Source organism: Diutina rugosa, assembly GCF_008704595.1.
Source record: "Diutina rugosa strain CBS 613 chromosome Unknown scaffold2_size729309, whole genome shotgun sequence".
NCBI lineage: Eukaryota > Fungi > Ascomycota > Pichiomycetes > Serinales > Debaryomycetaceae > Diutina > Diutina rugosa.
This window is the reverse complement of record NW_022995199.1, coordinates 462537-489596: the sequence shown is the minus strand read 5'-3', so window position 1 is coordinate 489596 and position 27060 is coordinate 462537. Positions and strand designations below refer to the sequence as shown.

The 27060-nt window shown below is 45.1% G+C and overlaps 10 protein-coding genes and 1 pseudogene across 11 annotated transcripts; 7 read left to right on the top strand and 4 right to left on the bottom strand. All coding sequences in view use genetic code 12, as the record gives it.

The window, feature by feature from the left end:
- Positions 1–1011: 1011 nt before the first annotated feature.
- On the bottom strand, positions 1012–2517 carry DIURU_004969 (glutamyl-tRNA(Gln) amidotransferase subunit; the record flags this gene model as incomplete). Its single annotated transcript, XM_034157898.1, has 1 exon — positions 1012–2517. One exon carries the CDS (start codon positions 2515–2517, stop codon positions 1012–1014), a length of 1506 nt encoding a protein of 501 aa, XP_034010371.1.
- Positions 2518–2980: 463 nt separating this feature from the next.
- Positions 2981–3904, top strand: DIURU_004968 (urate oxidase; the record flags this gene model as incomplete). The annotated part of the gene is made up of 1 exon (XM_034157897.1): positions 2981–3904. One exon carries the CDS (start codon positions 2981–2983, stop codon positions 3902–3904), a length of 924 nt encoding a protein of 307 aa, XP_034010370.1.
- A 251-nt stretch (positions 3905–4155) lies between these two features.
- Positions 4156–7032, top strand: SPT5 (transcription elongation factor; the record flags this gene model as incomplete). Its single annotated transcript, XM_034157896.1, has 1 exon — positions 4156–7032. One exon carries the CDS (start codon positions 4156–4158, stop codon positions 7030–7032), a length of 2877 nt encoding a protein of 958 aa, XP_034010369.1.
- A 261-nt stretch (positions 7033–7293) lies between these two features.
- DAO2 (Dao2p) lies at positions 7294–8382 on the top strand (the record flags this gene model as incomplete). The annotated part of the gene is made up of 1 exon (XM_034157895.1): positions 7294–8382. The coding sequence occupies one exon, from the start codon at positions 7294–7296 to the stop codon at positions 8380–8382; it is 1089 nt and encodes a 362-aa protein (XP_034010368.1).
- A 217-nt stretch (positions 8383–8599) lies between these two features.
- BUB1 (protein kinase) lies at positions 8600–11107 on the top strand (the record flags this gene model as incomplete). The annotated part of the gene is made up of 1 exon (XM_034157894.1): positions 8600–11107. The coding sequence occupies one exon, from the start codon at positions 8600–8602 to the stop codon at positions 11105–11107; it is 2508 nt and encodes an 835-aa protein (XP_034010367.1).
- Positions 11108–11957: 850 nt separating this feature from the next.
- PGA62 (Pga62p) lies at positions 11958–13064 on the bottom strand (the record flags this gene model as incomplete). The annotated part of the gene is made up of 1 exon (XM_034157893.1): positions 11958–13064. One exon carries the CDS (start codon positions 13062–13064, stop codon positions 11958–11960), a length of 1107 nt encoding a protein of 368 aa, XP_034010366.1.
- A 966-nt stretch (positions 13065–14030) lies between these two features.
- Positions 14031–17354, bottom strand: AMS1 (alpha-mannosidase; the record flags this gene model as incomplete). Its single annotated transcript, XM_034157892.1, has 1 exon — positions 14031–17354. One exon carries the CDS (start codon positions 17352–17354, stop codon positions 14031–14033), a length of 3324 nt encoding a protein of 1107 aa, XP_034010365.1.
- Positions 17355–17684: 330 nt separating this feature from the next.
- Positions 17685–17900, bottom strand: DIURU_004962 (uncharacterized protein; the record flags this gene model as incomplete). The annotated part of the gene is made up of 1 exon (XM_034157891.1): positions 17685–17900. The coding sequence occupies one exon, from the start codon at positions 17898–17900 to the stop codon at positions 17685–17687; it is 216 nt and encodes a 71-aa protein (XP_034010364.1).
- A 299-nt stretch (positions 17901–18199) lies between these two features.
- DIURU_004961 lies at positions 18200–19406 on the top strand (annotated as a pseudogene). The gene is made up of 2 exons: positions 18200–18450; positions 18896–19406. Coding segments are annotated over exons 1-2 (762 nt in total).
- Positions 19407–20272: 866 nt separating this feature from the next.
- On the top strand, positions 20273–25204 carry DIURU_004960 (aminophospholipid-translocating P4-type ATPase; the record flags this gene model as incomplete). Its single annotated transcript, XM_034157890.1, has 1 exon — positions 20273–25204. One exon carries the CDS (start codon positions 20273–20275, stop codon positions 25202–25204), a length of 4932 nt encoding a protein of 1643 aa, XP_034010363.1.
- A 269-nt stretch (positions 25205–25473) lies between these two features.
- RPT4 (proteasome regulatory particle base subunit) lies at positions 25474–26724 on the top strand (the record flags this gene model as incomplete). The annotated part of the gene is made up of 1 exon (XM_034157888.1): positions 25474–26724. The coding sequence occupies one exon, from the start codon at positions 25474–25476 to the stop codon at positions 26722–26724; it is 1251 nt and encodes a 416-aa protein (XP_034010362.1).
- Positions 26725–27060: the final 336 nt, after the last annotated feature.

Below are 27060 nucleotides of genomic sequence, written 5' to 3'. Positions count from 1 at the left end.
AGGCGTATTTTCGTTTATTGCCTTTGTTGTGCTCATTCCGCCCTTTACCTGGCAGTGTTACAAAGGGAATACGGCCCAAGCTATGCTTTTATTTTGGCTCGCTATCACCGACCTAATCACCTTCATCGGAGTGGTAATTTGGGGTCCACGCGACTTTAGAAATCGATGGGACGGCAAAGTTTATTGTGATTTCGTTAGTCGATTAGATGCCATGACGAACATGGGTAAGGTTCTGGCAGTGTGCGCCATTATGTTCACGTTGAATGAAATTTTAAAGCTGAAAAACCCAAGCTATATCGATCCACGATCACTAAAAAAACGTTTGGTCACATGGGTTATTTGTTTACTGATGCCATTGTACGGTTTCATCATGACATTCTTTCTCCAAAGTCCACGTTACAATATTGTGCGTCATTATGGGTGTCGCAGTTCTTATTCACTGACAACAACGACGGTGGTACTTTTATATGTACCTATGGGACTCATTTTAATTCCCACCATTGCGTTTGCCATATTGACAGTCAAAAATTGCTTACGCAAGAAAAGGGAGCTTGCTAACATTTTAAAATGTACAAACTCCAATATGCTGCTTTCAAGATTTGCTCGAGTGCTTGTGTTTTCCTTGATTGTAATCCTTGTTCTCACTCCACTTACGATTTACATTATTGCAACAAATTCGCTGATCACAAACGGACTGGTCCCATTGCTGTTCATTTACAATCCTGTCACGTTCAATCAAATACGGAAGTTTGACATTGGTGAACGGCCACTTCTCTCTCGAATTATAAATACGGCATTACTGTACGTTGCTATATTGATTTTGGGGACTGGTAAAAGCAACGTGGCTATGTACAAGACTATTTGGCGATTCATCGCTCGGCGACCTCAACAAGAACCCGAAAAACTTGACCAAGCGGGCACAGTAACCTGTGTTGACACAAATACGACCCGTACTGACTCTGTATATAATGCCAAGAATCTCAACTTCGGCCTTGAGATAACTCGTTGTGCTTAAACAATCAACATTTTGAATTTATTCTCAAAATCTTTAGCGGGTATTTTCCCTTGTGTTTCTTTCATCGCAAGTCCAACAAGATATTTCATCAGCTTTGTTTGCCCCCGCCGTATTTTAGCCACAACATCTTCATTAGCGTTGACAATCTCTTCACAGATTTCATTGATTGCCTCGTTGATTTCCTCTGATGATACCAGCTCACTGGGAGGTGCCAAATCATACTTAACAATTAACTCACCAATGGAACCTTCGTTTTTGTGTTTTATCATGTTGTATATCAAATGGCGAGCTGAGGTCAAGGAAAGCTTTTTCGAAGCTACCAACTGCATAATTTCCACGACTCTGTCAACACTCACAATATTGAAGTCCCACTGTTCATTCATCTTGGAGAATGCAGCCGGTAACTCTTGTGTAACCCAGTTATTAACCATTTTAGTGTTGTTCATCTTATCGAAAAGATCAAAATAGAACTTCATGATGTAGGGATGCTCGACAAGATGTCTTGCATATCTTAGCTCCAAATTGTAAGGCATACTAGTTAGTTTTCTCAAGAGCTCCTCGGGTAATTCAGGAAGTGTGGCTCTGATCTGGTCACCGATTGTGGGGTCGAGGATAACATGCGGGAGTTCAGAGTCTGGGAAATAACGATAATCTACAGAACTTTCTTTTTTTCGAAGTAATATAGTCTTTTCACCATCCCAGCCGCGTGTTTCTTGTTGTAATTCTTCTGATTTGTCTTGCTTTATAAGCTCAACTTGGCGCCAATATTCGTGCATAATGGACTGCAGAATTTCGGAATGACTGTTCAAATTTTTGATCTCAACTCGGGGATACCCATTGACACTCACGTTCACATCGACACGGATAGCTCCAGTCTCAAGATCACCCGTGCAGACACCTATATGTCTTACTAACAGTTGAAACTTCTTCACGAACGCTTTCACCTGATCAACAGTATCAAAGTCAGGCTTCGTAACAAGTTCAATCAAGGGAGTATTGGCCCGGTTGAGATCGATATTGATTGTGTGATCGAAATCATCATGAGTGGTCTTACCCGTATCCTGTTCAATCTGAATTTGCTCTATGCGAATTGTTTTGGGAATTTGGACTTCATCAAACTGCTTGTTCAACTCCAACTTGCCCCGTTTAGCGATGGGATGGTAATGTTGTGTAATCTGGTATCCCAATGGCTGATCTGGATAAAAATAGTGCTTACGGTCGAAGCAACTATGGGATTGAATCTCGCAATTCAAAGCTACAGCAGTCTTCAACGCTAGGAGTATAGCTTCAGGGTTAAGTTTCGGTTGAGTCCCTGGAAGACCAGCATCAAAGTAGGACACATTGCTGTTTGGCCAAGCGTTAATACTGGTTGGGCTGAGCGAGAAAAGCTTATGCTTTGTCTGCAATTGCGTATGAATTTCAAGGCCACATTTGAGTCGATAGTCGGGATTTGAACGAAGCTCTGCTAGGGCCCGGGTTGATGTATGGAGGCGGCGAAGCATATCAGCCCTGGTGCGATGTGCGAACGTAACTACAAAATGAGACATATTGGGATTCGAAAGCAACGTCGACTGAATTGAATCGGAATCAACAATATTGGCAAGTATCGAAATGGCTGTAATTTCCCACTTCGATTGTAGGATTAGCTCATCTTCTCCAAGAATTTATTGATGTTCTCGATAATCCATCGAATCCTGAAATAAACAACAAGTACATCTTTTCGAGTCCAAATCTAAAAATGAAGAATTGAATTTGTCAATGTATTGAGTATCAATCCCAGTTAGCGTGTATCTTATGGTTAATCTTCATCGAAGGTTTGTAGAAACGATCCTTCGATGATTTCCATAATGACGTCGCGAAAACTGAAAGGGCAGGAGACGGAGCAACGCGATCATGGAAATTCCCGATTGCCCAAATTATAAAGATTAACATCGTTTGACAGCTTTTAGGTACCTCAAGTTGAGTATGTCAGCTGTACAACTTGTCAAATCCTCATATGGTAAAACCAACGTGAAATTCTTGAAGGTCAAGAACGATTCTCGAAACAAGAAGAAGCAAGAGGTTATTGAAGCGAATGTAATGGTGTTATTGCGTGGTAATTTTGAAGCTTCATATACTAAGGCTGACAATACGTCGGTGGTGCCTACTGACACTGTAAAGAACACTATCTTTGTGGAAGCGAAAACCACCGACGTTTGGCCCTTGGAAAGATTTGCTGCTCATTTGGCTAAGCACTTCACTACCAAGTACAACCACGTCTCGGGTGTTGAAGTGACTATTGTCCAACAAAAATGGTCAAAGTACCCGTTATCCACTGGCAAGGTCCACGAACACTCATTCAAACATGACGGTCCTGAAACTAAGAGAATCTATTTGGTCTACGACAAGAAATCAGGGGAATTAAAGCTCACAACGGGTATTAAGGACTTGACCGTACTTAAGTCGACAGGTTCGATGTTTTACGGTTATCACGAATGTGACTACACCACGTTGAAGCCTACCACCGAAAGAATCTTGTCCACTGATGTTGACGCCGTGTGGGAGTTTGACCCTAAGGCGTTGCCGAACTTGCAATCGGTATTTGTCGCTGCTGAGAGAGGACTTTTTGACAGAGCTTACAACGCGGCACGCCAGACTACCTTGGAGTTGTTTGCTTCGGAGAATTCTGCCTCGGTACAAGCCACGATGTATAACATGTCACAACTGATTTTGGAACAGGTTCCTGAAATCAAGGAGGTCCCGTACGCTTTGCCTAACAAACATTATGTGTTATTCGACTTGTCGTGGAAGGGCATCGAGAACAATGATGACTTGTTCTACCCTCTGTCAGACCCTAACGGATACATCAAATCAACTGTGAATAGAGAAATTGATAAATCTAAGTTTTGAACGTGATACAGTTGCGCTATAAGTAAGCATATTTAACTCGAGTTAATACATAATTTGAGACGTTGAGAAATTTTCGTCTTTAGAAAACACTAACAAATCCATTACATTTTTACACTTGTATTGTCGGAAGAACACGATCTACCTGTTGTATCCCCACAAAAGAAACCCAGTCGAGGTGACCTTTTATATACAGTACATCGCACTTCTTTGAAAAAACCATCTACCAACTCCTGAACCGACACACATCCAGCATGAGCGACTCGGTCGACTTCAAACGCGAGTCCGATGGGGAGTTAGTTGAAGATGTTGGTGAAGCTTTCGTGAAAGCCGAAGAAGAGGAGAGGGAAGCCGCTAAACGTGAACATGATGAAATTGAACCCACTGTCTCAAAGACTAGCGAGCAACCAGCCAATACTGAAGATGATAACAGACATGATGAAGTGGAAGAGGATGAAGAAGACGATGATGACGAAGAGGAAGAAGAGGATGCTCCCCGCAGAAAACGCCGGAGAGCTGCCAATCAATTCATCGATATCGAAGCCGAGGTTGATGATGAGGAAGAAGATGAGCTTGATGAAGACGATGAGGAAGCTGAACTTATCCGTCAACAATTTATTGCTGATGACAAAGCTGACGAAGAAGGTGGCCGCCGTGACGATCGTTTACATCGTGAATATGATTTAAGACGACAAGAAGCCGAAGACCAAGACGCTGAGGAATTAGCGCAATCACTCAAAGAAAAGTATCGTCGCAGTCATACGGTTTATCGCGGTGATCTGGCGACCTCAGGAGCCGTCTCGCAGAAGTTGTTAATGCCCTCAATTAATGACCCCGCCATTTATGGTATCCGTTGTAAGCAAGGCGCTGAAAAGGATTTGGTTCGCAAATTATTCGATAAAAAACGAACTTTCGAGAAACGAGGTCAACCTCTTGATATCTTGCTGGTGTTCCAGCGAGACGCTTTCAGGGGTTATATTTACATTGAAGCTAAAAGACCAGATGCAATTGACAAGGCTCTCAATGGGATGATTAACGTCTACGCGCGAGACAAGCTTTTGGTACCAGTGAAAGAGTACCCTGAATTGTTGAAACAAATCAAATCTTCTGACGTGGAAATTGTTCCTGGTATCTATGTCCGTATCACCCGTGGCAACTATAAGGGGGACTTAGCCATCGTCGATAACTTGTCCGAAAATGGTCTTGAAGTTCGGTGTAAGTTAGTTCCAAGACTTGATTACGGCCGCAATGATGAGTATGATCGTGATGGTCGTAAAATCATCAAGCGTGGTGGAGTGCGTCCGATGCCTCGTTTGTTTAATGAGCAGGAGGCTAGGCAATACGATCCTGGAAACCTTCAACCAGGTCGGACTCGTGGTGGCTTCTTTTACAAGGGTGAAGAGTACAACGGAGGGTTCCTATTCAAAGATTTCAAACTCCAATTCATTCAAACAAAGGATGTGCACCCATCTTTGGAAGAGCTTGATCGTTTTCAACAAGGAAAGGATGAAGATGGTGGTCTCGATTTGGCAGCTATCGCAGCACTGGTGAAACTGTCAGGTGGGACTGACGGTCTGCCATTTCAACCTGGTGACCGTGTAGAAATCAAACGCGGTGAATTAGCCCGAACTGTCGGTCAGGTGGTAGAAGCCGCACTTTCTGAAGTTGTCATAAATGTCACCAATTCTGGAGATCCCAATTTTGTTAATCAGCGTATCACTGTGCCCGCAGGTGACTTGAGAAAAATGTTCAACGAGGGTGACCACGTAAGAGTGATCACCGGTAAGCATGCGGAGGAAACTGGTTTGGTTATTAAGGTTGAAGGTGAAAACGTGGTTTTGGTGTCTGACTTGACAAAGAATGATATAAAGGTGTTTGCCAACTACTTGGTCAAAGCTACCGATGCCTCTACTGTTATCCACGACTTTGGTCAAGAATATGATATCAAGGATTTGGTTCAACTTAACGCAAGTACTGCAGGTGTCATCGTTAAGGCTGAACGAGGCATTTTCGAGGTACTTACCACGGACAATCGTACCATTTCTGTTAAGCCGTCAGGTATCGCTTCGAAGCTCAAATTAACCCGTCGAGAACAAGTTGCCACCGACCGTAATGGGTCTAAGATTGCTGTTGGTGATACTGTCAAGGATGCTATTGCCGAGAAGCATGATAAACGTGAAGGCACTATTATTCACGTATACAAACTGACAGTGTTTGTTCAGCTGAAAGAGATTACCGAAAACCTTGGTATCTACGCTACGAATTGCATTAATGTGTCGACAGTTTTTACTAAAGATCTGATGACCACTAAATCGCGTGGTCCTGATTTGTCACAAATGAACCCTAATCTCAACCTTCCCCAACCGATGGCACCGCCATCCTTCCGTGCTCGCGGGCCCGGTGGTCGTGATAAATTGATTCAGAAGGATGTTACGGTGACACAAGGTAATTACAAGGGGTTAATGGGTAAGGTAGTGGATACCACTGACACTATTGCCACAATTGAGTTGCATACTAAGGCGAAGCGGATTAAGGTGGATAAGAACAAATTGAATGTCATTTTCAAGGGTCAAGCCATTCCCTATTTGCGCTTTATCGGCGCCCCTATGGCTGCTGGTGGCGAAGGTGCTGGCTCGCGAGCGTACGCTCTGGGAGGTCGTCTGGCATGGAACGGTGGCGCAACTCCTGCTCAAGGAGCTGGTTCGCTGTGGGGTTCAGGAAGCAACACTCTGTGGGGTGGTTCAAAGACCCCAGCATACTCCTCGGGTGATAGACTGACGTGGGGCGGTGGAAGTGGCGGTGCGCTGTCGTGGGGCTCGCTGGGAAATACCTCGACGTGGGGTGCTAGCTCGGGCAATCAGCTGACATGGGGTGGTGGCTCTACGTGGGGTGGCTCTGGAGGCGGTGCCGGAGGGAACGGCGGCGAGTCTACCTGGGGTGGCAATCTGAAAAAGTCAGGCTCTGGATCGTCGTGGGGCGGCGGTGGTGGTAACTCCACCTGGGGCCTGAACTCTGGAGGCAATCTGACGTGGGGCCAGAAGAAGCAGGGGGGCAACCTGACGTGGGGATCTGGGGGTAACCTGACTTGGGGTTCTCTGGGCTCTGGCGGCAACTCGTCGTGGGGGTCATAGTGAGTAACATATTGTATTATAGACATGATGACCATTTATGTGTTCGATCTAGTGCGGTCTACAGGTAGTAATCAAACGTCGAGCATTAGGGTGATTGTATTATTGTAGCTTCCTGCAACGGCATCGACGCCACCGTCATGCGATAATGTTCATGGCGCTGTTGAAAACGCCGTGCATAGGCGGCGCGGCCTGCACGCTCTCTCCCCCACGTATAGAGCCCAGCCCCAGGTTGTTGTCGCCCCATCACCGCTAAGAATACATATGCCGAAGGTGGTTGTTGTTGGTTGTGGTGTACTTGGTCTTTCAACGGCGTGGGCAATTAAGGAACACCAGCCTCAGACTACCGTCTTGGTGATCGGCAAGGCGGGTCCCCACGTCCGCCTGACAAACTTATCAATGACGAACGACCATCATTATACGTCGCCGTGGGCGGGTGCCCATTTCCGACCATTTCCGCTGAAAACCAATCAGGAGTGGACCGAAAGTCAGTTCACTCGAGCCACTCAGCGTCGCCTACGCAAACTTGCCATAACTAATCCAGAGCTGTCGGTACAATTTATTGATGGCATCGAATACTTTGAGGCCCCTGATCAATTCTATCGGGAATTAGCCAAAGGCTACCGTGAAGAAATGGAGGGGTTTGAGGTGTTACCTACAGCGGAGCTCCCTCAAGGAGTAACAATGGGAGTGAAGTACCGAACGTGGGCAATTAATCTGCCACTCTATTTGCAATGGCTCTATCGTAAGTTGTTTTACGAATATCAAGTGGATTTTATTGAGACGGAGCTCACAAGTTTGCGCAACGTTAATGACTACGTCCCCGGCAACCCTATCATTGTCAATTGCTCGGGAATGGGGTTAATGTACGACGGCGGTTACGACCCCGAATGCTACCCGATCCGAGGCCAAACGCTTTTGGTGCGCCCCCCTTGCAATAACCGATTTGCTGCAACCACCGTCACGCATCAACTGAAGGAGGGCCTCTGGACATTTTGCATTCCTCGCCCTCTTGATGGGGGGATGATAATAGGGGGTACGAAACAAGTCGGTGACACGTACGATGGTGTTCGAGATGATGATACTAATCAATTATTGACCCGAGGTCAAATGTTATTCCCCGAGTTGTCAAAAAATGGCAAGTTTGACGTGGTTAACATAAATGTTGGGTTTCGTCCCGCCAGAAATGGGGGATTGAACACTCTGATGGAACCATTACAACAGTACCCGCAACGACAAAACCATGTCATTAACAATTACGGTGCTGGGGGGATGGGCTACGAATTGTCTTACGGCCTGGGTTTACAGGTAGTGGAACATTTACGCTGTTTGGTTAGAGCGAACAAACTCTGAAACATCTCTACTCTAGTTTTCGTTATCGATGTAGATTATATATTAGACTTGTTGATAATGCATTTACTAAGACTACATTGCTCCTCAGAGATCGCTTTAGTCTACTATCGGCGTGTCCTTTGTTGAATATTCGCACTCCGGAAAAGTCTGCAAGAGGCCGTCTGAATTCTGCACTACGCGTATCGCGATTTTTCGTAAACAAAGAGTGGTCCCGGGGATGAAGGACATTGAGTTGATTGAACAACAGAAAGAAAACATTGCTCCGCTAGATTCAGGCCGTCTGGTTCTGAAACTAGTACCCCACTTACGTGGATCCAAGTCGAATAACTCTGACCTCCAACGACAGCGGGACGATTTCGAGCAACAACTTCAGGACCTTACAGAGTTGGACGATCCTTTACAAGTATTTGTCGATTATTTATCGTGGATGCGTCACCTGTATTCTCATCTGAATGCTCTGCCGGAGCTAGTGATGTTGCTAGAGCGTGCAACGACTCGATTTAAAGATGATGCCCACTATCGGAATGACCCTCGTTTTGTGAAAATTTGTCTTGAGTACTGTCGTCTAACTGACATACCTCGAGAAATGTTGATATATATGCTGAAGAAAGGCATTGGCAGCGATTTAGCGGTGTTCTACGAGGAGTTTGCCCGACATTTGGAAGTTCAGGGTCAAATTAGCGAAGCTAATGAGATTTATCAACGAGGTTTGAGTCTTGAGGCTCGGCCAAAGTCTCGTTTAGAGCGCAATTGGCGCCAATTCCGTGAACGAGTTGGTAATTTCAAGGCACCGGTTGTACCGAAACGTCGATTACTGGGAGAGACTCAAGTGTTGTCTGTACCTACTCCAGTCTCAGCGAAACGCTCGAAAATGACCATCTTTCAAGATGAGCCTGATTCTGTCCCACTGTTTGTGGAATCCATCACAAATGGCAACGATGCTCCAGATCCATTCCTGAGTGCACACCTTCACGAGCGACTCAAGGAAAATCATATAACTCCTTCGCAATGGGTCGGTGAAACAATCAAACAGAAAATGCCACTCAATTTATCATCAAGGACAAAAATTCCTGTTTATGTTGACACTCAACAACCACAAAGGGCGATGTCATCGTATGTTGCTCATGACTATTCGATCGCACACGATGAATTTGATGGCGGTATCATTACCATATACAAAGTTCCAGGAAAGCACACCGAAAGAATTCACATAAATACCCAGCTTTTGAAGTCAGGTGACATGGAGAGGTGCCCCTTAGAGGTGATGATGGCGTCCACTTTAATGCTGGTGCCAAAACAAGACAGTCCAACTGAATGTCTTCGTTACGAGCCTTCATACGTAGCACCACCGTCACCAACCGTTACATTTCACGGTCGGGATTCGCGTCAGGTGGTTCAAAGAATGTTTGGGGTAGGTGTTGATCTTCATGATTCTTTCGAGGAGGAGGTGGCGCTTAGAGACGCTAACATACCCGAACAGACTGAAAATTTTACCGATTACGTCACTGTAACACTGATGGCGGCTCCGGTAGTGGAACCAGCAGATGCCACTATTCCAACTCAAGAAGACTATCTCCGGAAACAGTCGACACCTTCAACTGCTCCAGCTTCTCCACGAGACAGCTCCCCTTTTACTATTGAAACTGCTCAAGATGCACCCAAAGTACAAGTGTTTGATATCGGCGACACCACCATAAGAGATAATCGTCTCCACAAGCTCCAGCCACTGAATCTTGAAGGATTTCATGATAGAAGCAGTGTGGCAAACGGGAAGGTTGCGAAATACCAAGCAGCATTTAAGCTTGGCCAACCCAAACCAGCGCTGCTGGCAGCGCTTATTGACTTTTGTGGAAACGATTTGTACGTAATCAAGCTGGAATTGGGCGAGGGAGGCTATGGCACTGTTTATCTCGTTGAGCTGGCCATCGGCGAATTTAAAGCGCTCAAGGCGGAGACGCCAGCACTGAAATGGGAGTTCTACATCATGAAAGAGTTAGAGAAACGATCAGCAAGTCTGTCATACTTCGTGAAGCCTTATGAGCTTTACTATTTTGCTGATGAACTGTGGTTGCTAATGCAATATTGTCCTCAATTTTCTTTACTTGACTTGGTGAATCTCTCTAGAGAAACAACAGGCAAGTCACTTTCCGAACCAGTTTGTGCATTGATTGCCATTGAACTCCTTCGAGCCGTCAAACTATTGCATCAGCTGCATATCTTGCACGCAGATATAAAACCTGACAATGTGATGACCCGTGTGTCGAGTCTGGAGATGTCAATAGTATTGATTGACTATGGTAGAGCACTTGATTTGAGCTTATATCCCGAAGGGGCACAATTTTTACTGCATATCGTCAGCAATGGACTGGAGTGCCTTGCCATGCAACGACAACAAAGCTGGGGCTATGATGCGGACTATTTTGGGGTAGCTGCTGTCATCTATTGTGTTCTTTACAGTGAATTCATGAAAGTATCAGATTTCGATGGTGAGGTGAAATTAGCATCACCCTTGAAACGATGGCATCAAGACTTATGGGGACCCCTTTTCAAAAGTTTACTCAATCCTTACAAACAACACGAGCCACAGATGCCATTGACCACGATTGATTTCCACATCAAAAGATTAGAAGCATGGGTTTCTCACAGACGGGAGGAAATCAAGGCGAACTTAGAATCTTTGAAGTGTGATTTAGCTAAAAAGCGTCGCAATCATGAGAACCGTTAAGGTTAACGCATCTGTAGCCCCAAAGGCTTGCGATCTTTTCGAGGAAAAAAAAATATTCAAGGAGGAATTTGAAGGACTACAAGAAATAAGAACATCAAAAACGCCAATGAATGAACTGCATTAATACATATATGTAAATATTGACACCTTTTGAGATCCGGGTATCAGTAACAGATTTCCTGTGTTTTCAAATTGCAATGAATGAGCCACAAATCCAACCTGCAACGTTTGTTGATGTTTACCACTCGGCTAGCTTTTGAGGGTTTCTGTAATGATGCGTTCCGAAACTTTAACACTCGTTTGGATTATACTCAAAGAATTTGTTATTGGCGAGATTGTGCGTCAAGTCGAGTCGAGGGATAGCCGGAAGCCTTCCCTGTTACCAAGTACTACGGTGTAAGGCTAGCGGTGAAATGACAATGGACCGCATACCAAAGTCTAAATATACGCTGTGGCTATGGCATCCCGACCTGTGAAATATTCTGGCGCGAATATACCAACAAAGAGGATGACGACGGCCACTCAAATGAAATGATTGCGATATCATTGCCAACGCAAGTGGCATATTATGTATCTCTACAATGCGCTAGATAGTATCATTCAAATAAGCAGTGATTGAAGGGGGGGTTTATTTTATGATACAACAAGTTGCATGGCAGTGTCAGGATTAGGAGCCACGCACCCAAGTAATTCGCTTACAAACATAATTTCAATGCATCATGGTCTTTATGTGCGATGAATGCAATCTCCTTGAGATCTTCTTGTTTACTGAAAGATTTTCAAAATCCCATAATATTTTTCACTACACAGTTACCGAAATTAAACCTAAAAAAATTAACCCGTTTTCAACTTACAACAAGTTGAGGAAGATAGCGGCACCAGCCACAAGCATAGGCAAACCAGCACCCGAAGCACCGTTGGCGGTTTCAACACCAGGAATGCTGACCGAAGGAGCGGGTTGACCAGAAGGAGCGGGTCTCAGTTCTTCAGCAAGGGTGGTGTTGGGAGAGGGAGCAGGAGCCTGCGATTTCTCAGTAGTAGGAGCAGGAGCAGGGGCAGGAGGCTTCGATTCTTCAGCGGCAGTGGTGGGAGCAGGGGCGGGAGGTTGCTCGGGTTGAGTCGAAGGAGCAGGGGCAGGAGCGGGAGGCTTCGACTCAGTAGTAGGAGCAGGAGCGGGAGGCTTCGACTCAGTAGTAGGAGCAGGAGCGGGAGGCTTCGACTCAGTAGTAGGAGCAGGAGCGGGAGGCTTCGACTCAGTAGTAGGAGCAGGAGCGGGAGGCTTCGACTCAGTAGTAGGAGCAGGAGCGGGAGGCTTCGACTCAGTAGTAGGAGCAGGAGCGGGAGGTTGCTCGGGTTGAGTCGAAGGAGCAGGGGCAGGAGCGGGAGGCTTCGACTCAGTAGTAGGAGCAGGAGCGGGAGGTTGCGAAGGTGCAGGAGCAGGAGATTGCGAAGGGGCAGGAGCAGGAGGTTGTTCAGGTTGGGTCGAAGGAAGAGGGCAGTACGTCACGTACACGGTCTTCTTTTCGTTGTCAGTAACAGTGGTGAGACCAGTTTCAACTTCGACTTCGTTGCACTTGTTGTCTTCACACGAGGTAATGGTCACACGAGTAGTTTGGATGTTGGTTTCGTACACGGTACCTTCGGGACCAGTAGGAGCAGGCTTTGATTCACCTTCAGGGGCAGGCTTCGATTCACCCTCAGCGCTCGAAGGACCGGGAGCGGGCGCGGGGCCTTCAGAAGGCAACGGGCAGTACGTAGTGTAAATGGTCTTCTGCACGTTGTCGGTGACAACAACGAAACCAGTGGTGACTTCGGTTTCAGAGCCGGTGCACTTAGCTTCCAGGCAAGGCACGGTAATGACAGTGGTACCAATAACGTTTTCCTCAGTGGTGGTTGAGTTAACGTAAATGGCCGCAGCGGGCACAGCGAGCGCAACAGCAGTAGCAGCGAACTTCATTGAATAGCGATTGAATTAGTTGTGATGGGTTGACGAGGTGGCGGGATTACCCTATTTATAATGTATGCTTGAAATGATGATGCAATAATCAATGAACGCTGGTCAAGGTGCTACGGCAGGATCAGCAAGACTGCATATTAATTTGCATACAGCAGGTGTATGCGAACAATTCCCCCTGCGAAATTATCCTAGCGATGACAACAATAAAGAAAGGAGAGATCAACAAATCTTCACATGGCACCGTCGTTCAGACATTCTTCGTACAAATAGAAGCTACGAAAAGAACATGAGTTCAATTATGTTTCATGTATGAGTGCCAACCACAAAATGTGCTTGCCATACCCATTAGACCATATGGCCAGCGTTTTGCATGCAAGCCCCGCCACATGATATCAGGGGCGTCAACGTCGACGCACGCTGCAATGAACCACATCGTGATGAGCCTAGTGTCGCTAGGGGCAACGTTTAAAGCAACCATACAATCTCAGGGCTTCCGCGGCGCACACGGTTCCGATAAACTTCAAGCAATCTCGGAAATATCAATGTAACATCATGAGGCCACTTTGATTGTCCCCAACACTCTCATTCGGATGTGAGCGTCGCTTAGACGCGACGCCTAGAACGGCAAAATTCGTACATGCATTTGGTAGCCTAGGTGACACCTTGTACCAGCCTACAAATTTTTACAGTCATGTTTATTCGCAGGTTGCAATGGTCTGGGGCACGGCCCCAAAGTCAGCGCAAACCTATATACAGGAATACGAGCTATGAGCCAGCGACTGCCCCCTTGCAAGCACTCGGTGTTCCGGGGCAACCGTCAACAAGTGACGAAAAGTACGAGAAAACTATAATCAAACTTCCGACATTTTGCGATGCCTCAAGTTTGCTCCTAAATATAATTCAAACAATGTATTTCTAAAAATAGTGCACGTGACTAAAATTGGAAGTTTCAATGAAATAATCATGCTAATCCAAGTAAACCTTGAATGTGGCAATTTCGAATCCTCGCAATTTAATATCAACGCTCCCATCTTTATTGGGAGTCAATTCCTCCAATTCATCTTCCTCTAACGCATTTGTCTTCACAATTCTCTTAACTTTCAATTGCTTTGAGTCAAAGCTAATTTTACCCGTCAGCGACCCACCGAGTGCTTCGTAAACACGCAAAACCAAAGTCTTTTGTTTTGCCACGTTCTCATAAGCTTTGTATATGTTTACGTCAACATCGTTTTCGCCCCGTTTGATGTGTGATAACACAAGAGAACCTTGTGATTGTTGATGCAACTGCACAGCGTGCGTCAACATACCCAATCGGTTGTTACCATCGGGTATAACTCGATTGACACGATAATTAAAGTCCCACGCCACCTTCACAGTGTCCATGCCGACATTGCCACGGTGTGGATATACAGCATACTCGAACGTGTGTTTACCCATATCGGCCCTATCATCAGGAGCTTTCGCCGATCTCAATAACAGTAAGCGAATCAAATTTCCATGCACCAGCGACCCATACTTGCAGTCGTTCAAGATGGACACCCCGTAGTTGTACTCACTTAAGTCAACAAACTTATGGTGACAAACCTCAAATTGTGCAACATCCCACGAAGTATTGTAGTGCGTAGGACGCTGTGTGATCCCAAATTGCGTCTCGTAGTTGGCATGGGTAGCTGTATAAATTGTAATAGGAAATTGCACTTTGAGAAACTTGTTTTTCTCATGCCAATCAACATCACACTTGAAGTGCACGAAGTTGGGGGCAGCATCGGTTTTTTTGCTCAAACCTTGCAAGGAAATTCTGGTTCTCATAGTCAGTTTCTTCAGAATCTTGTAATGAATTGTAATCGACAGCTCCACCGGATCACTTGTGGTATCAACAACCTCACCACTGTTAACAAAGCCAAACTTATCCAATGAATACAACTCGGTATCCCAAGCCGGAAAGTTGAGTGGCTCATCGTCCACGAGAATGTATTGGTTGAAACCGACCTCAGAACCACCACGAGTTTGCTTAGTGTTGGTGGTATCAACTATTTCACGATCATTTACAATATCGTAAAGAGATGTGATCACACCAGTTTTGGAGACGGTCGCTTTCAAAATATTGTTTGAAAGAACAAATGAGTCTCCTTCAGGTTTTACCAGTGAAGGGTATTTCAATTGGGAGTTGATATTCGTACCCTTTGAGGTGATGTCAATTAAAGTGAGGCCAGGTTCAAGACCTTGGCGTTGAACCCAAAATTTCATCTCGGGGATTTCACGAGAATCAACGACAACATCGTGACGTTCCCATGGTGATGGGTTAAAGAACGACACCGGCTCGCCAAGCAGACGCTTGCGATCTTTAAGGACGTCAAGGACCTCACTGATCAACTTATCCATTTTCGCAAGGTCTTTGGTTAACATGGGATAGGCCTCATCGTAGTATACCATGCCGATGCAAGAACCCGGAAATACATCGTGAAACTGGCACAACAACAAGTCCTCCCATAACTCCTGGATTTCATGCTTAGGATACTTATATTGCTTTGGGTACAAAAGCAGTGTTAATGCTGCCAAATACTCCAAGTTGTGCAACTTGATCTCGCCAAATCGTTCCAACTTTTTGATAAGTGCTTGAGTTGTGTAGGTTCCCCGGTGGTATTCCAAATACATTTCACCGTTCCACAGAGGAAGTAAATCACCATTGTCGGTAGACTCCAAAACTTGATCATAAAAATCGTCTACCGTGGATCCCAAGTGCACCGTAGGTACCAATCCAGAGGTATTGGCTAATCCACGACAGCGACGTATCTTCTCAATCATCTCTTCAGTGGGACCGCCACCACCGTCACCGTAACCGTACAATAACAAGCCTAGGCTTGATTGCCCCAAGTTTTTGTTGCCACTTTCGGAGCGAACAATGTCACCAAAGTGAGCATGAGCTGTATAAGTGTTAGCAGGAGGCATATGTACCAACACTTGCGACCCATCAAGACCGACCCAATTGAATGTTGATAACGGGAACACATTGATGTTGTTCCACGAAAGTTTTTGAGTCAAGAACCGCAGAATCCCCGCGTGCTGACATATTTGTGGAATTTGCAGCGTGTAACCGAAAGTGTCAGGGAGCCAGTAAATATTCAGATAGAAGCCAAACTCGTTGAATTGGAAACGTTGACCCACTAAGAACTGACGAATCAATGACTCCCCGTTTGGTAAATTGGTATCATTTTCAACCCATGAACCACCAATCGGCAAGAATTGGTTCGTGGCAAACTTCTCTTTGATTTTCCTCAAAATCTCAGGATGACTCTGTTTTAACCACTTAAATTGTTGCATTTGCAGTGCCACAAAAACAAATTCAGGATATTCGTCACAAATTTTAAGCTGGGTAGTCCATGAACGTACAATCTTTCGCTTAGTTTCAGCGAACGGCCATTCCCAAGCGGTGTCAATATGACAATTACCAATACCGATGACATCAACTCGTTTGTCAGGATTCAGGTAATGACTGAATACACTTTCAGAGTCGACATCACCTCCGAGCAAAGACAGCGCTAATTTACGGCCAGTTTCTACCAGGTTCTTGTTGTCAGGGTCAAAAGCATCCATGATGTCGTTACAAACAGTCAAAGCTTTGTACTTCTGCCAATGACCGCCTGGGAACTCGCGGGCAGCGTCTCCCAAAATCCAAAAATCCCAATACAACCGCCTAGCTGTCAAATTTGGCAACACAAGATCACAGGTCTTGAGCTGGAAATAGCGATTGGGGTCAGGGTGTCCGTCCAGGCCATTTCCGAACATACCATTGCACGCAACTTCAATATAGAACGTTTGGCGCTTGCCCGTTACGTACTCCTTCGAAAATCTGAAGTAGTTACGATCACCACCACCAGTGAACGCCTGCAAAGGTAACCCTTTATCATTGTAGATCAAAGCTTCCAGCAGAGAGTCCCACTCCAATTCAATAGCCTCGGCTTCAAGCCACTTCTCGGGGATCTCCACATGAAGCTTTACCCAGAATGTTTTCCACAGAGGTCCGAATCGATAGCCCACATCAATATGCTCCCATTCAACGGTACTCCAATCAATTTCCTTGAATAAAGGTCGTTCAGTCTTCCCATTAGGACCATCAGGAACTCTCCACAGCTTTAATCCATCAATACGAAATCTTTCATGGTCATATAAAGCGGGTAAGTTCAGGTCGCGAAATTGACCACCGGGGTCAGTGAACTGGCGCAAACGATCGGTGTAAAGACGATCCACAGGTTTGTGATTCGGCTGAAGCCGGCGAGAGGGATAAGTCATATGGATTGTAGTTTATGCGGAATCCCCACTCTTATAACCGGTCACCTGCACAATGGCTTTTGGGATCCTCCGGGCTACAAGTATATGGCTTGATGGGGGGTCATTTAGGGGTCAACGTAGTCCACGCCGAGAATCTACGACGTGGTGGGTTAACTGCGTTCCCTGCCACTCATTGGACGGCTCTGTAGACATTACATTGAGCCAGAGTAGTCAGTGAAAGTACATTGTTTTGTATAAAAAGAAATTACAAACTATCAATTGACCTTGATTTAAACTTGTATTACCATCTAGGTAGACGTATATGTTTAATACTTAATTTTTCGTCGGTCCTCATTGAGTGTGGACAGGTTGATCAGCTTCGAACAGTAACACATGAGGGCTCGATTGCACCTTTGATGCAGCCACCTCAGGCAACTCTGCCGCGAAACCCTTGATCAACGAGTACTCTTGAGTGATCTTGCCACCCAGCTGCTCAATTTGCTGCTTGATTTGATTGGCCTCGTCATCAGACGTATTTTCTTTCAATGTGACAATGTATTTGGACATAGTTGCTGATAACACGGCGAAATCGTTGCTCTTAAATTGAAGATTTCGCTTACCTAATTTTTGCCACTGGCGCACTGATACACTGGACCAGATAACGTGACTTTGTGACCTTCCCCTCTCCAAGTGGCTTCATTTAAATGAAGGTCTGGCTGTCGTGGAATCAAACCCTCAATCGCTGGCACCGTAAAGGTTTCTGGTTGTACACGGCGCTTATTCTCGGATCATTTGCCTACGTGTGGTACAGTATTGGCCATCTACCTCCGCCACCTCCTGCCCCTCAAAAAAAGCCTAAAAAAGGCATGGAACGCCTCTCCCGCCAACGGCGTAATAGTGTGGAAATTACACTCAAGCGCCACCCCGACAATCAGTTGTCTCAATTACATGAGCAGCAGCTGCAAAAGGAACCCCATGTTGTTGATACTTGGAGTCGAAAACAATTGACTCGGTACCTTCATGATGAACGCATTTACCCCCCAACTGACTTACCCCTAGACGACTTAAGAGCGAAGGTTCGTGATCTTTACGATCATGACATGCAACATATGTCTTAGTTTTATACATGAGTAACGACTATGATATCACACACAGTAATTGTGATTGATGTTGTATACTTGTAACGATCTCCCATAGGTTCTCCCGAAATGGCCGGTAGCAAGCAGTGACCGCCACAGCTTACGTCATTGCGTTTATTGGTAAATCCACGCTCACACCAACTTCATTTTTGCCACACTGAAAATGAGCAAATAATCTACCTTAACGGTTACTTTAGACTGTAAGAGCGACGTACTGTAGTGGTTACAGCGGCTAAGACATTATAAAACCGTTGAAATCCCCCATATTTGCGACTAGCGAGATGAGGATGAAGCTATGGCGATTTTGAGTTCCCTGTGAAACCCCGTTGGTAGAGGCACGCCCCTCTCCACGCCCCTTATTTAATGGGGCCGATCAAATTTCGTATTCTCCAATCATGGTTAAGGCTGGTAAGTTGCACCAAGGGCGAAATTCTTGAAGTCCCACTACTCAATTGCCAATGAAATTGCTTCTAACAACCTAGTTGCTGTTATTAGAGGTGACTCTAAGGTCTCCGGTGTCGTTCACTTCGAACAAGCTTCGGAAAACGACCCCACCACCATTTCGTGGGAAATTTCGGGTAACGACCCCAATGCTTTGAGAGGTTTCCATATCCACACCTTCGGTGACAACACCAATGGTTGTACTTCGGCTGGCCCCCACTTCAACCCTTTTGGTAAGGAGCACGGTGCCCCCGAAGACGACAACCGTCACGTCGGTGACTTGGGTAACATCTCCACCGATGCTAACGGGGTTGCCAAGGGTACCAAGCAAGACACCTTTGTCAAGTTGCTCGGTCAAAACTCCATTATTGGTCGCTCCGTGGTTGTCCACGCTGGCACCGATGACTTGGGTAAGGGCGGGAACGCTGAATCCAAGAAGACCGGTAACGCTGGTGCCAGACCCGCTTGCGGTGTCATTGGTGCTGCCGAGTAAATTAGTAGCTAGCGAATACATGTGTTGTTTAGAGATCTCGACTCATGATTAATTAATGATAGAGGACACACTGCCCAGGTAGAATTTGCTATAGAAGTAGCACGTATTTTGCGGCGATAGCCCGAAGGGTTAACCCGCTACATCGAGTTATAACAGTGTTTCGTACCGTAGAATACATTGCTTCTTCGGCGATATGCCTAAATCTAGAAGGACACCGAAGACGAGACGCGTCTACTAAAAGATCGAAGCACAATACTTCGATGTGAACCAAATAACTCCATAATATCTATCAACGCTAGACTTATGCGTGAAACCTGATTCATTCATGAGATGTTTGAGGGCACGACAGTGAGTAATACAGTTTACTTGGGCAACAAACAGAGAAATCACCAAGGTTCCGTTTCAAAACTACCTACGCGATCAGCATTTCCCGCTCACCATTTCCGATTACATTGTGATCTACTGATTGATTACGTATAGTCACGTCAACCCATATGGTTAAACTTTGACTCAACAGCGGCAAGTTTTAATTTGATAGTTTTTTGATGTCATCAAAGAGCCATGTTTAGGAACTACGTATGAGAAAAGTTGCGACATAATCCTCGCACATGGTGATACAGATAAATTCCCTAGCTTATACGCGTAAAGAGGTCTAGTGTTGAAGCCCTCAGAAAATTACGAGACGCTCAAAGTAAACCGAACCCCTTTCAAATGTCTTCACTCATCTTCTAAATCGATCTCTTGCTAATCTTTTGCTTGACATTTGCAAAGGCGCATGTCACGTTTTGATACTACTCGTGCGCATTGGCATACCTTGTATTTCGCTTCTCAGATCTCACAAGCCGAATCAAAGGCGACCCGGCACTATGAGCGACGATCCATCCAGCGGGAATCTGCCGCCGGTAAGACGTAAACGGGGGATGTCTTTGCGATCTCAGCTTTTTGCTAGGCTGATGCAACAACCTCAAAACCCCTCGTCAGATGACCACCCTACACCGCCTTCAACAACCCAAGCGACTCCACCACCACCACCATCCGTTCCCGAGACTCCAAAGATTCTGGTGAGTACCGCAGCTGAAAACTCTGAACCCATCGAGTTGAACAGTCTCGATTTTGTCAACAATTCTCTTGATTGCGTCAACAATGCGGACGATGGTTCTAGTCCCCCTGACTATCATGATACAACTCATTTGCCTCGATCAACTTCACTTTTTCTGGTCGCCTCAAACAATCTGGGGCAACCGTTGTTTGGGCCACGCAGGCACAGACGACCACCATCATGGCTACAGCGACTTACTCGCCTCAAAAATAAGATTACCGGCAACACGACTATTCCGCCATCCGATAATGGTCGACTCATTCCCATCACTACCAACTTGTCCCTGGTCAATCAAGATTTCGGTGAACCTTTTTACAACCCCTCAACTAAGGAATTGATTGACGATCGCACTGGTGATCGTTACGTCGACAATACTATCACCCTGAGCAAGTACACTGTATGGACATTTCTTCCAAAGCAAATTAAAGCTCAGTTCTCAAAGTTGGCCAATTGCTATTTCATGGTAGTGGCAATCATGCAGATGATTCCCACATGGCTGACGACCGGTCAGTACACAACCATCGTGCCTTTACTCATTTTCATGCTGATTTCGATTTTAAGAGAAGGATTTGATGATTGGAAACGTCATAGCCAAGATAAGGAAGAGAATTCAAAGAAGTCAACGGTTATACGAGAGGACGGAGAGATGGCAACGCTCGACACGCAACTGATTACTGCGATCGTTACGGAAATGGAACTGCCATTGGATGAGTTTAGTTCTGATACACTGTTCATGAATGACGAACTAATGCGTCGTTATAATTTGAAGCATTATCCAAAACGTTGGAAAGATATTAAGGTTGGCGATATTCTTGAATTACACGAAAATGAGTGGATTCCGGCAGACTTGGTACTTTTGCTGACCCTGAATCTTGAGCAGCAAGAAGCATTTGTTGAGACCATGGCTCTCGACGGAGAGACGAATTTGAAACCAAGGGTTCCCCACCCTGAGTTGGCTCAGTTGTACTCCCTGGTTCAAGGTCTCAAAAATTCTCGCGTCCAGATGGCTGTTGAGGATCCCAACCTAGATTTGTATAACTTCGAAGGACAATTTGAAGTTAATGGTGAAAAGTATGCTCTTGGACCGGAAAATGTTTTATACCGCGGGTGCATCCTTCGCAACACGCAAAAAGTTCTAGGCGTGGTGATTTTCACAGGTGAGGAAACTAAGATCCGCATGAATAATATCCGTAACCCTCGAACCAAGGCACCTAAGCTTCAAAAGAACATTAACTATATCGTTTTGTTCATGATATGTGTTGTTGTCTTATTGCTGGCTTTCCTGACCATGGGCCAAAGGCTCGAGTATAACAAATGGATCAAGACTGATCGTTTGTGGTATATGTTTGGTGAAGATGCGGGTGTTGCTCCTACTTTAATGGGCTATATCATCATGTACAACACCTTGATTCCTTTGTCGCTCTACGTTACAATGGAGTTCATCAAGTTGATGCAGTTGGTACTTTTGCAATGGGACATTGATATGTATCACGTGTCAACAAATACCCCCGCCGAGGGAAAAACCGCCACAATCTTGGAAGAATTAGGACAGGTACTGTACATCTTCAGCGACAAGACTGGTACATTAACCGATAATCAAATGTTATTCCGGAAATTTAGCGTTGGTGGGACTTCCTGGTTGCACGACTTGGATTATATACAAAAGCAGCGGGATGACCCCACTTATGAGGCAGCACCTATGATGCCACTGTGGAATGCTGATCTGAAATTTTTGACAAGAGCAAGTTTTGAGCCGGCGCCGGCGCCGCGCACTTCGATGGCCACCATAGCTCGCCAACTGATGGATTTAGTTCGCGCGCATACAAATGATTTGGCAAGAGTAAAGACTTACAAACTGACAGCCAATCCAAATCGACCTCAAGTTATGAATAACTCTTTGCAGCTCTTGAGATATTTACAACTGAGTCCTCAAACGTTATTCGCCAAGAAAGCATCCTTCTTTTTGTTGCTGATTGCCATATGTACGACTTGCCTCCCTCGACGAGTTGCACCAGACAAAAATGAAGATGATATGGTTGATAACTCGGATGATGACGGCGATATTCAATATCAAGGCGCTCTGCCTGATGAGTTGGCTCTAGTGCAAGCTGCACGAGATTTGGGTTACGTGGTTTTTTCGAAGCAGCAAAACACAGTCGTCATCAAGACATACCCTAGAGGGTTTGATCAACCGGCTAAGTTTGAGGAATACCAGATTCTCGAAGTTATTGAGTTTTCGCTGGCTCGGAAGCGAATGCTGGTAGTTGTGAGGTTCCCCGATGGTCGCATTGGCGTCATCAGTAAAGGTGCCGACAACGTTATCTTGGAACGACTCAAGCAAGCGGACTTAGCTCAGCAAAAAGTAAAAGAGTTGTCTCAGGCGACTCGAGAACGACAAGCCGAGGAAGCTGAGGTTGTTTTGAGGACAAAGAAGCTGCTTGAGGCTACCGAACTGCCAAGGCCATCCCTTTCAGGAATTCGTCGACTGATGCAGGCTCACGCCAATCAGGTGTTGGAACGCATGGGTCTGATTGATAATGCTCTTGCTGATGAAGAAATCGAAATCAATGATATCGCTTTCAAACTGCGGAAGCTGCTCCATCTTCAACAAGCCAAGAAGTACAATTTGGAATCTCAAGATGGACCAAGCGATATCTCGTCAGGATCACTGGTACCTCCAGATAGACTTCTCGTTAATGATGAATTCATCATTGAAAAGACCATAGAACACATCGACGAATTTTCACTGGAAGGTTTACGAACATTGTTATACCTGTTCAAGTGGGTTGACAAGCAAGAGTACGAAGAATGGCTGGCAGAGTATCGAATTGCACGTACGGCGTTAAATGATCGTTTAGCCAAAGTTGAATCCGTTGGGGCGAAACTTGAACAAAGTGGATTCGATTTGCTTGGAGCGACTGCTATCGAAGATAAATTACAGGATGGGGTCGCAGACGCTATCGAAAAGCTCAGACGCGCGGGTATCAAAATGTGGATGTTGACTGGCGATAAGCGTGAGACAGCCATCAACATTGGCTACCTGTGTCGTTTGATCAAAGATTACTCAACGGTAGTGATAATTCTGAATGATGGTACCCCAGAGGAAATGATGAATCGAATAACGCTGGCAATCCACGAAATCGTTGCTGGGACCGTTGCCCACTGTGTATGTGTTATCGATGGAGGTACTCTTGCAGATATTGAGAAAGATCCGTCAATGCTATCCTTATTATTGGATTTCTGCGAGAAGGCTGATTCTACAATTTGCTGTAGAGCACTGCCGTCTCAAAAAGCTAACATGGTGAGTTCCATTCGTAAGCTCAAACCTAAATGTGTTACATTGGCAATTGGGGATGGTGCTAATGACATTGCAATGATACAACAAGCAGATATTGGTGTTGGCATAACGGGAAAGGAAGGACTTCAAGCAGCACGATCTCTGGATTATGCTATTGCACAATTTCGCTACTTACTCAAATTATTATTGGTTCATGGCCGCTACAATTACGTGCGTACACTGAAGTTCGTGCTTGGGACTTTCTACAAGGAGATCATGTTTTACCTTACCCAGTGTATTTATCAGCGAAACACACTCTGGCTGGGACTGTCTATGTATGAACTGTGGTCCTTATCAATGTTCAATACGTTATTCACCTCCTTGCCGGTGCTTTGTATTGGAATGTTCGATCAAGATCTTCATCCTGCTACAATTTTGGCCGTTCCGGAGCTTTATAACAAAGGTCGGTTGTATCAAGGATTCAATCTCAAACTATTTATACAGTGGATGGTTCTCGGAACTGCCCAACTGGTGGGCATTGCGTTCATGGCATTTTACCTTTGGGGATTTTCTGCATTAAAAGACAACTCGACTCTTCCCTTGGGGACGTTGTGCTATTCAGCTCTAGTCATTGTTATCAATGCTAAATGTACTCTAATTGAGATGCAAAACCGTACTTGGTTAGCTTTTGCACTGTTTGGGATTTCGGTCGGTGGCTATGCATTGTGGAATCTTTTGATTATGGGTCTTTATCGTACGAAACAATCATCAATATTTTTCGTTGATTATGGGCTTTATCATTTCGGGCTGGATGGAGCTTGGTGGGCCACCATTCTCGTCGCATTCGTCGTCCCGCTCTTAGCCGATATTTTGTTGAAGGTGCTAAAGTTCATGATCAGTCCGGCAGATGACGAACTATTTAAATTATTTGAGCGTGATGTCACGTTGCGGAAGATGTTCGAAATCAAGGCTTGGCCTGAACTCTGTCAAGGTTGGACTTTCCCTAAAGAAGCTCTGCCGTGGTTGGTCAAATTTGTTCAATGGCTTCAACTGCTAGGTTTTTCCGTTAAAGACCCTCGTGTAAAAATGGCAGAGAAAAACGAACAGATACACCAGAATCAAGTTGAATTTGTGAGAGAGGAAGAGGATGGACTTAGGCTGGTGTTGAGTCGAAAGAGAGCTGGGACAAACCCGTTGGAGCATGAATTAGCTCCCTCTGGTAGTGGAATAGGCGCATCAGCGCTGTTTCAATCACCACACATTGCGAGGCACGGCAATTACGAAATACTACCGCTGGGTAAGCGAGTTCGCTTCAAAAAAAGTGATTCCGCCTTTTCAACGATCGCACATCGTCTCATGGGGCGACAAGTGGAGGATATTGACGCTATCATTGATCAACGTTTAAGAACCTTAGATGGCTGATATTCTCATATGGCTGAATTCGCTCAGCATGGTAATCATTAAAAAAGTCTGAACAGGCATAAAATAAGTATTTCAGATTCTATAGAAATCATTCGATAAAGGCATTACAACATACAGAAGTTAACAATATTGAATGTTTCTTCGCACTAATCTGAATCCTCCAGTAATTTCATGTCACGTGATTCGCACTTTGCCACCCTTTTCATGAAGCGTTACCATACTTACCAACACCGACACTTGAGCTTCTTGAACCATTGACTTCCTTAAACATGAGCGGTGTCGACGAAAATGATCCTCTTTTGCAAGCGCTTAATGAGGATAATGCCCAAAATGACGAGACATTGACACTGTCGGACCCCGAACGGGAACGGGCGCTTTCCAAGTTCAAAGATCGCTTAATCGAACATCGCCGATGGGATGCTAGATTGAAAGAATTAAGGCTCAAGATTAGAGATCTTGAGAAGGGATATGAAAAGACTGAAGATGATATCAAGGCTTTACAAAGTGTCGGGCAGATTATTGGTGAAGTTTTGAAAGAACTTGATGAGGAAAGATTCATTGTCAAAGCACTGTCTGGTCCGCGATACATAGTTGGTTGCCGCAATACTATTAAACGAGAGTTACTCAAAAACGGTGTGAGGGTGTCATTGGACATGACAACTCTCACAATCATGCGTATTTTACCAAGAGAGGTTGATCCATTGGTGTACAACATGACCACTTTTGAACCCGGTGAAATCTCGTTTAATGGTATTGGAGGGTTGACGGAACAGATCCGCGAATTGCGAGAAGTCATCGAATTACCATTAAAGAACCCTGAATTGTTCACTAGAGTTGGTATCAAGCCTCCTAAAGGTGTTTTACTTTACGGTCCTCCTGGTACAGGTAAGACTCTTCTTGCTAAGGCTGTTGCTGCCACCATTGGTGCGAACTTCATTTTCTCCCCCGCCTCGGCCATTGTCGATAAGTACATTGGTGAATCGGCTCGATTGATTAGAGAAATGTTCTCATACGCAAGAGAGCATGAGCCTTGCATAATCTTCATGGACGAAGTTGACGCTATCGGCGGTCGGCGATTTTCCGAAGGTACATCCGCCGATCGAGAGATTCAAAGAACTCTCATGGAACTTTTGAACCAGATGGATGGTTTTGATACACTTGGCCAAACAAAGGTTATTATGGCAACAAATAGACCGGATACCTTGGATCCGGCTTTGTTGCGCGCGGGGCGTTTGGATAGGAAGATTGAAATCGGTTTACCGAATGAAGCGGGTCGACTTGAGATTTTTAAAATTCACACTGCCAAAGTTGCCAAGCAAGGCGAGTTTGATTTCGAATCGGCAGTGAAGATGTCGGACGGATTCAATGGTGCTGACATTCGTAATGTTGTTACCGAAGCTGGGTTTTTCGCCATCAGAGATGAGCGAGACTACATCATCCAAAATGATTTGATTAAAGCAGTTAGAAAGGTTGCCGATGTCAAAAAATTGGAAGGTAAGCTCGATTATGAGAAGCTTTAGCGATATCAATGAACGACGAATGATTATAATTCTATCTTTAATTACGTAGTAAGAAGATGCAATTGAAGAAAGCGTTATTTTTCACTTTCAAAGGACTATGACATGCTAGAGTGCGGGTATTTACAATCCTGAGTTATCTTCCAGTTCAGAGCCAATAACAACAACGTCGGAGACCCGCTTATATTTGCTCCTGGAATCGATATATTGAAATAGAATATCAGCTGTTTTCATTGATCGAAGATGTTAATGTCATTCAACTTGAATTACTGCAACCCTGTTTTAACAGGACATCGATGCTGTTAAGGTCATACCACCAGATATGGACAACAACCTCAA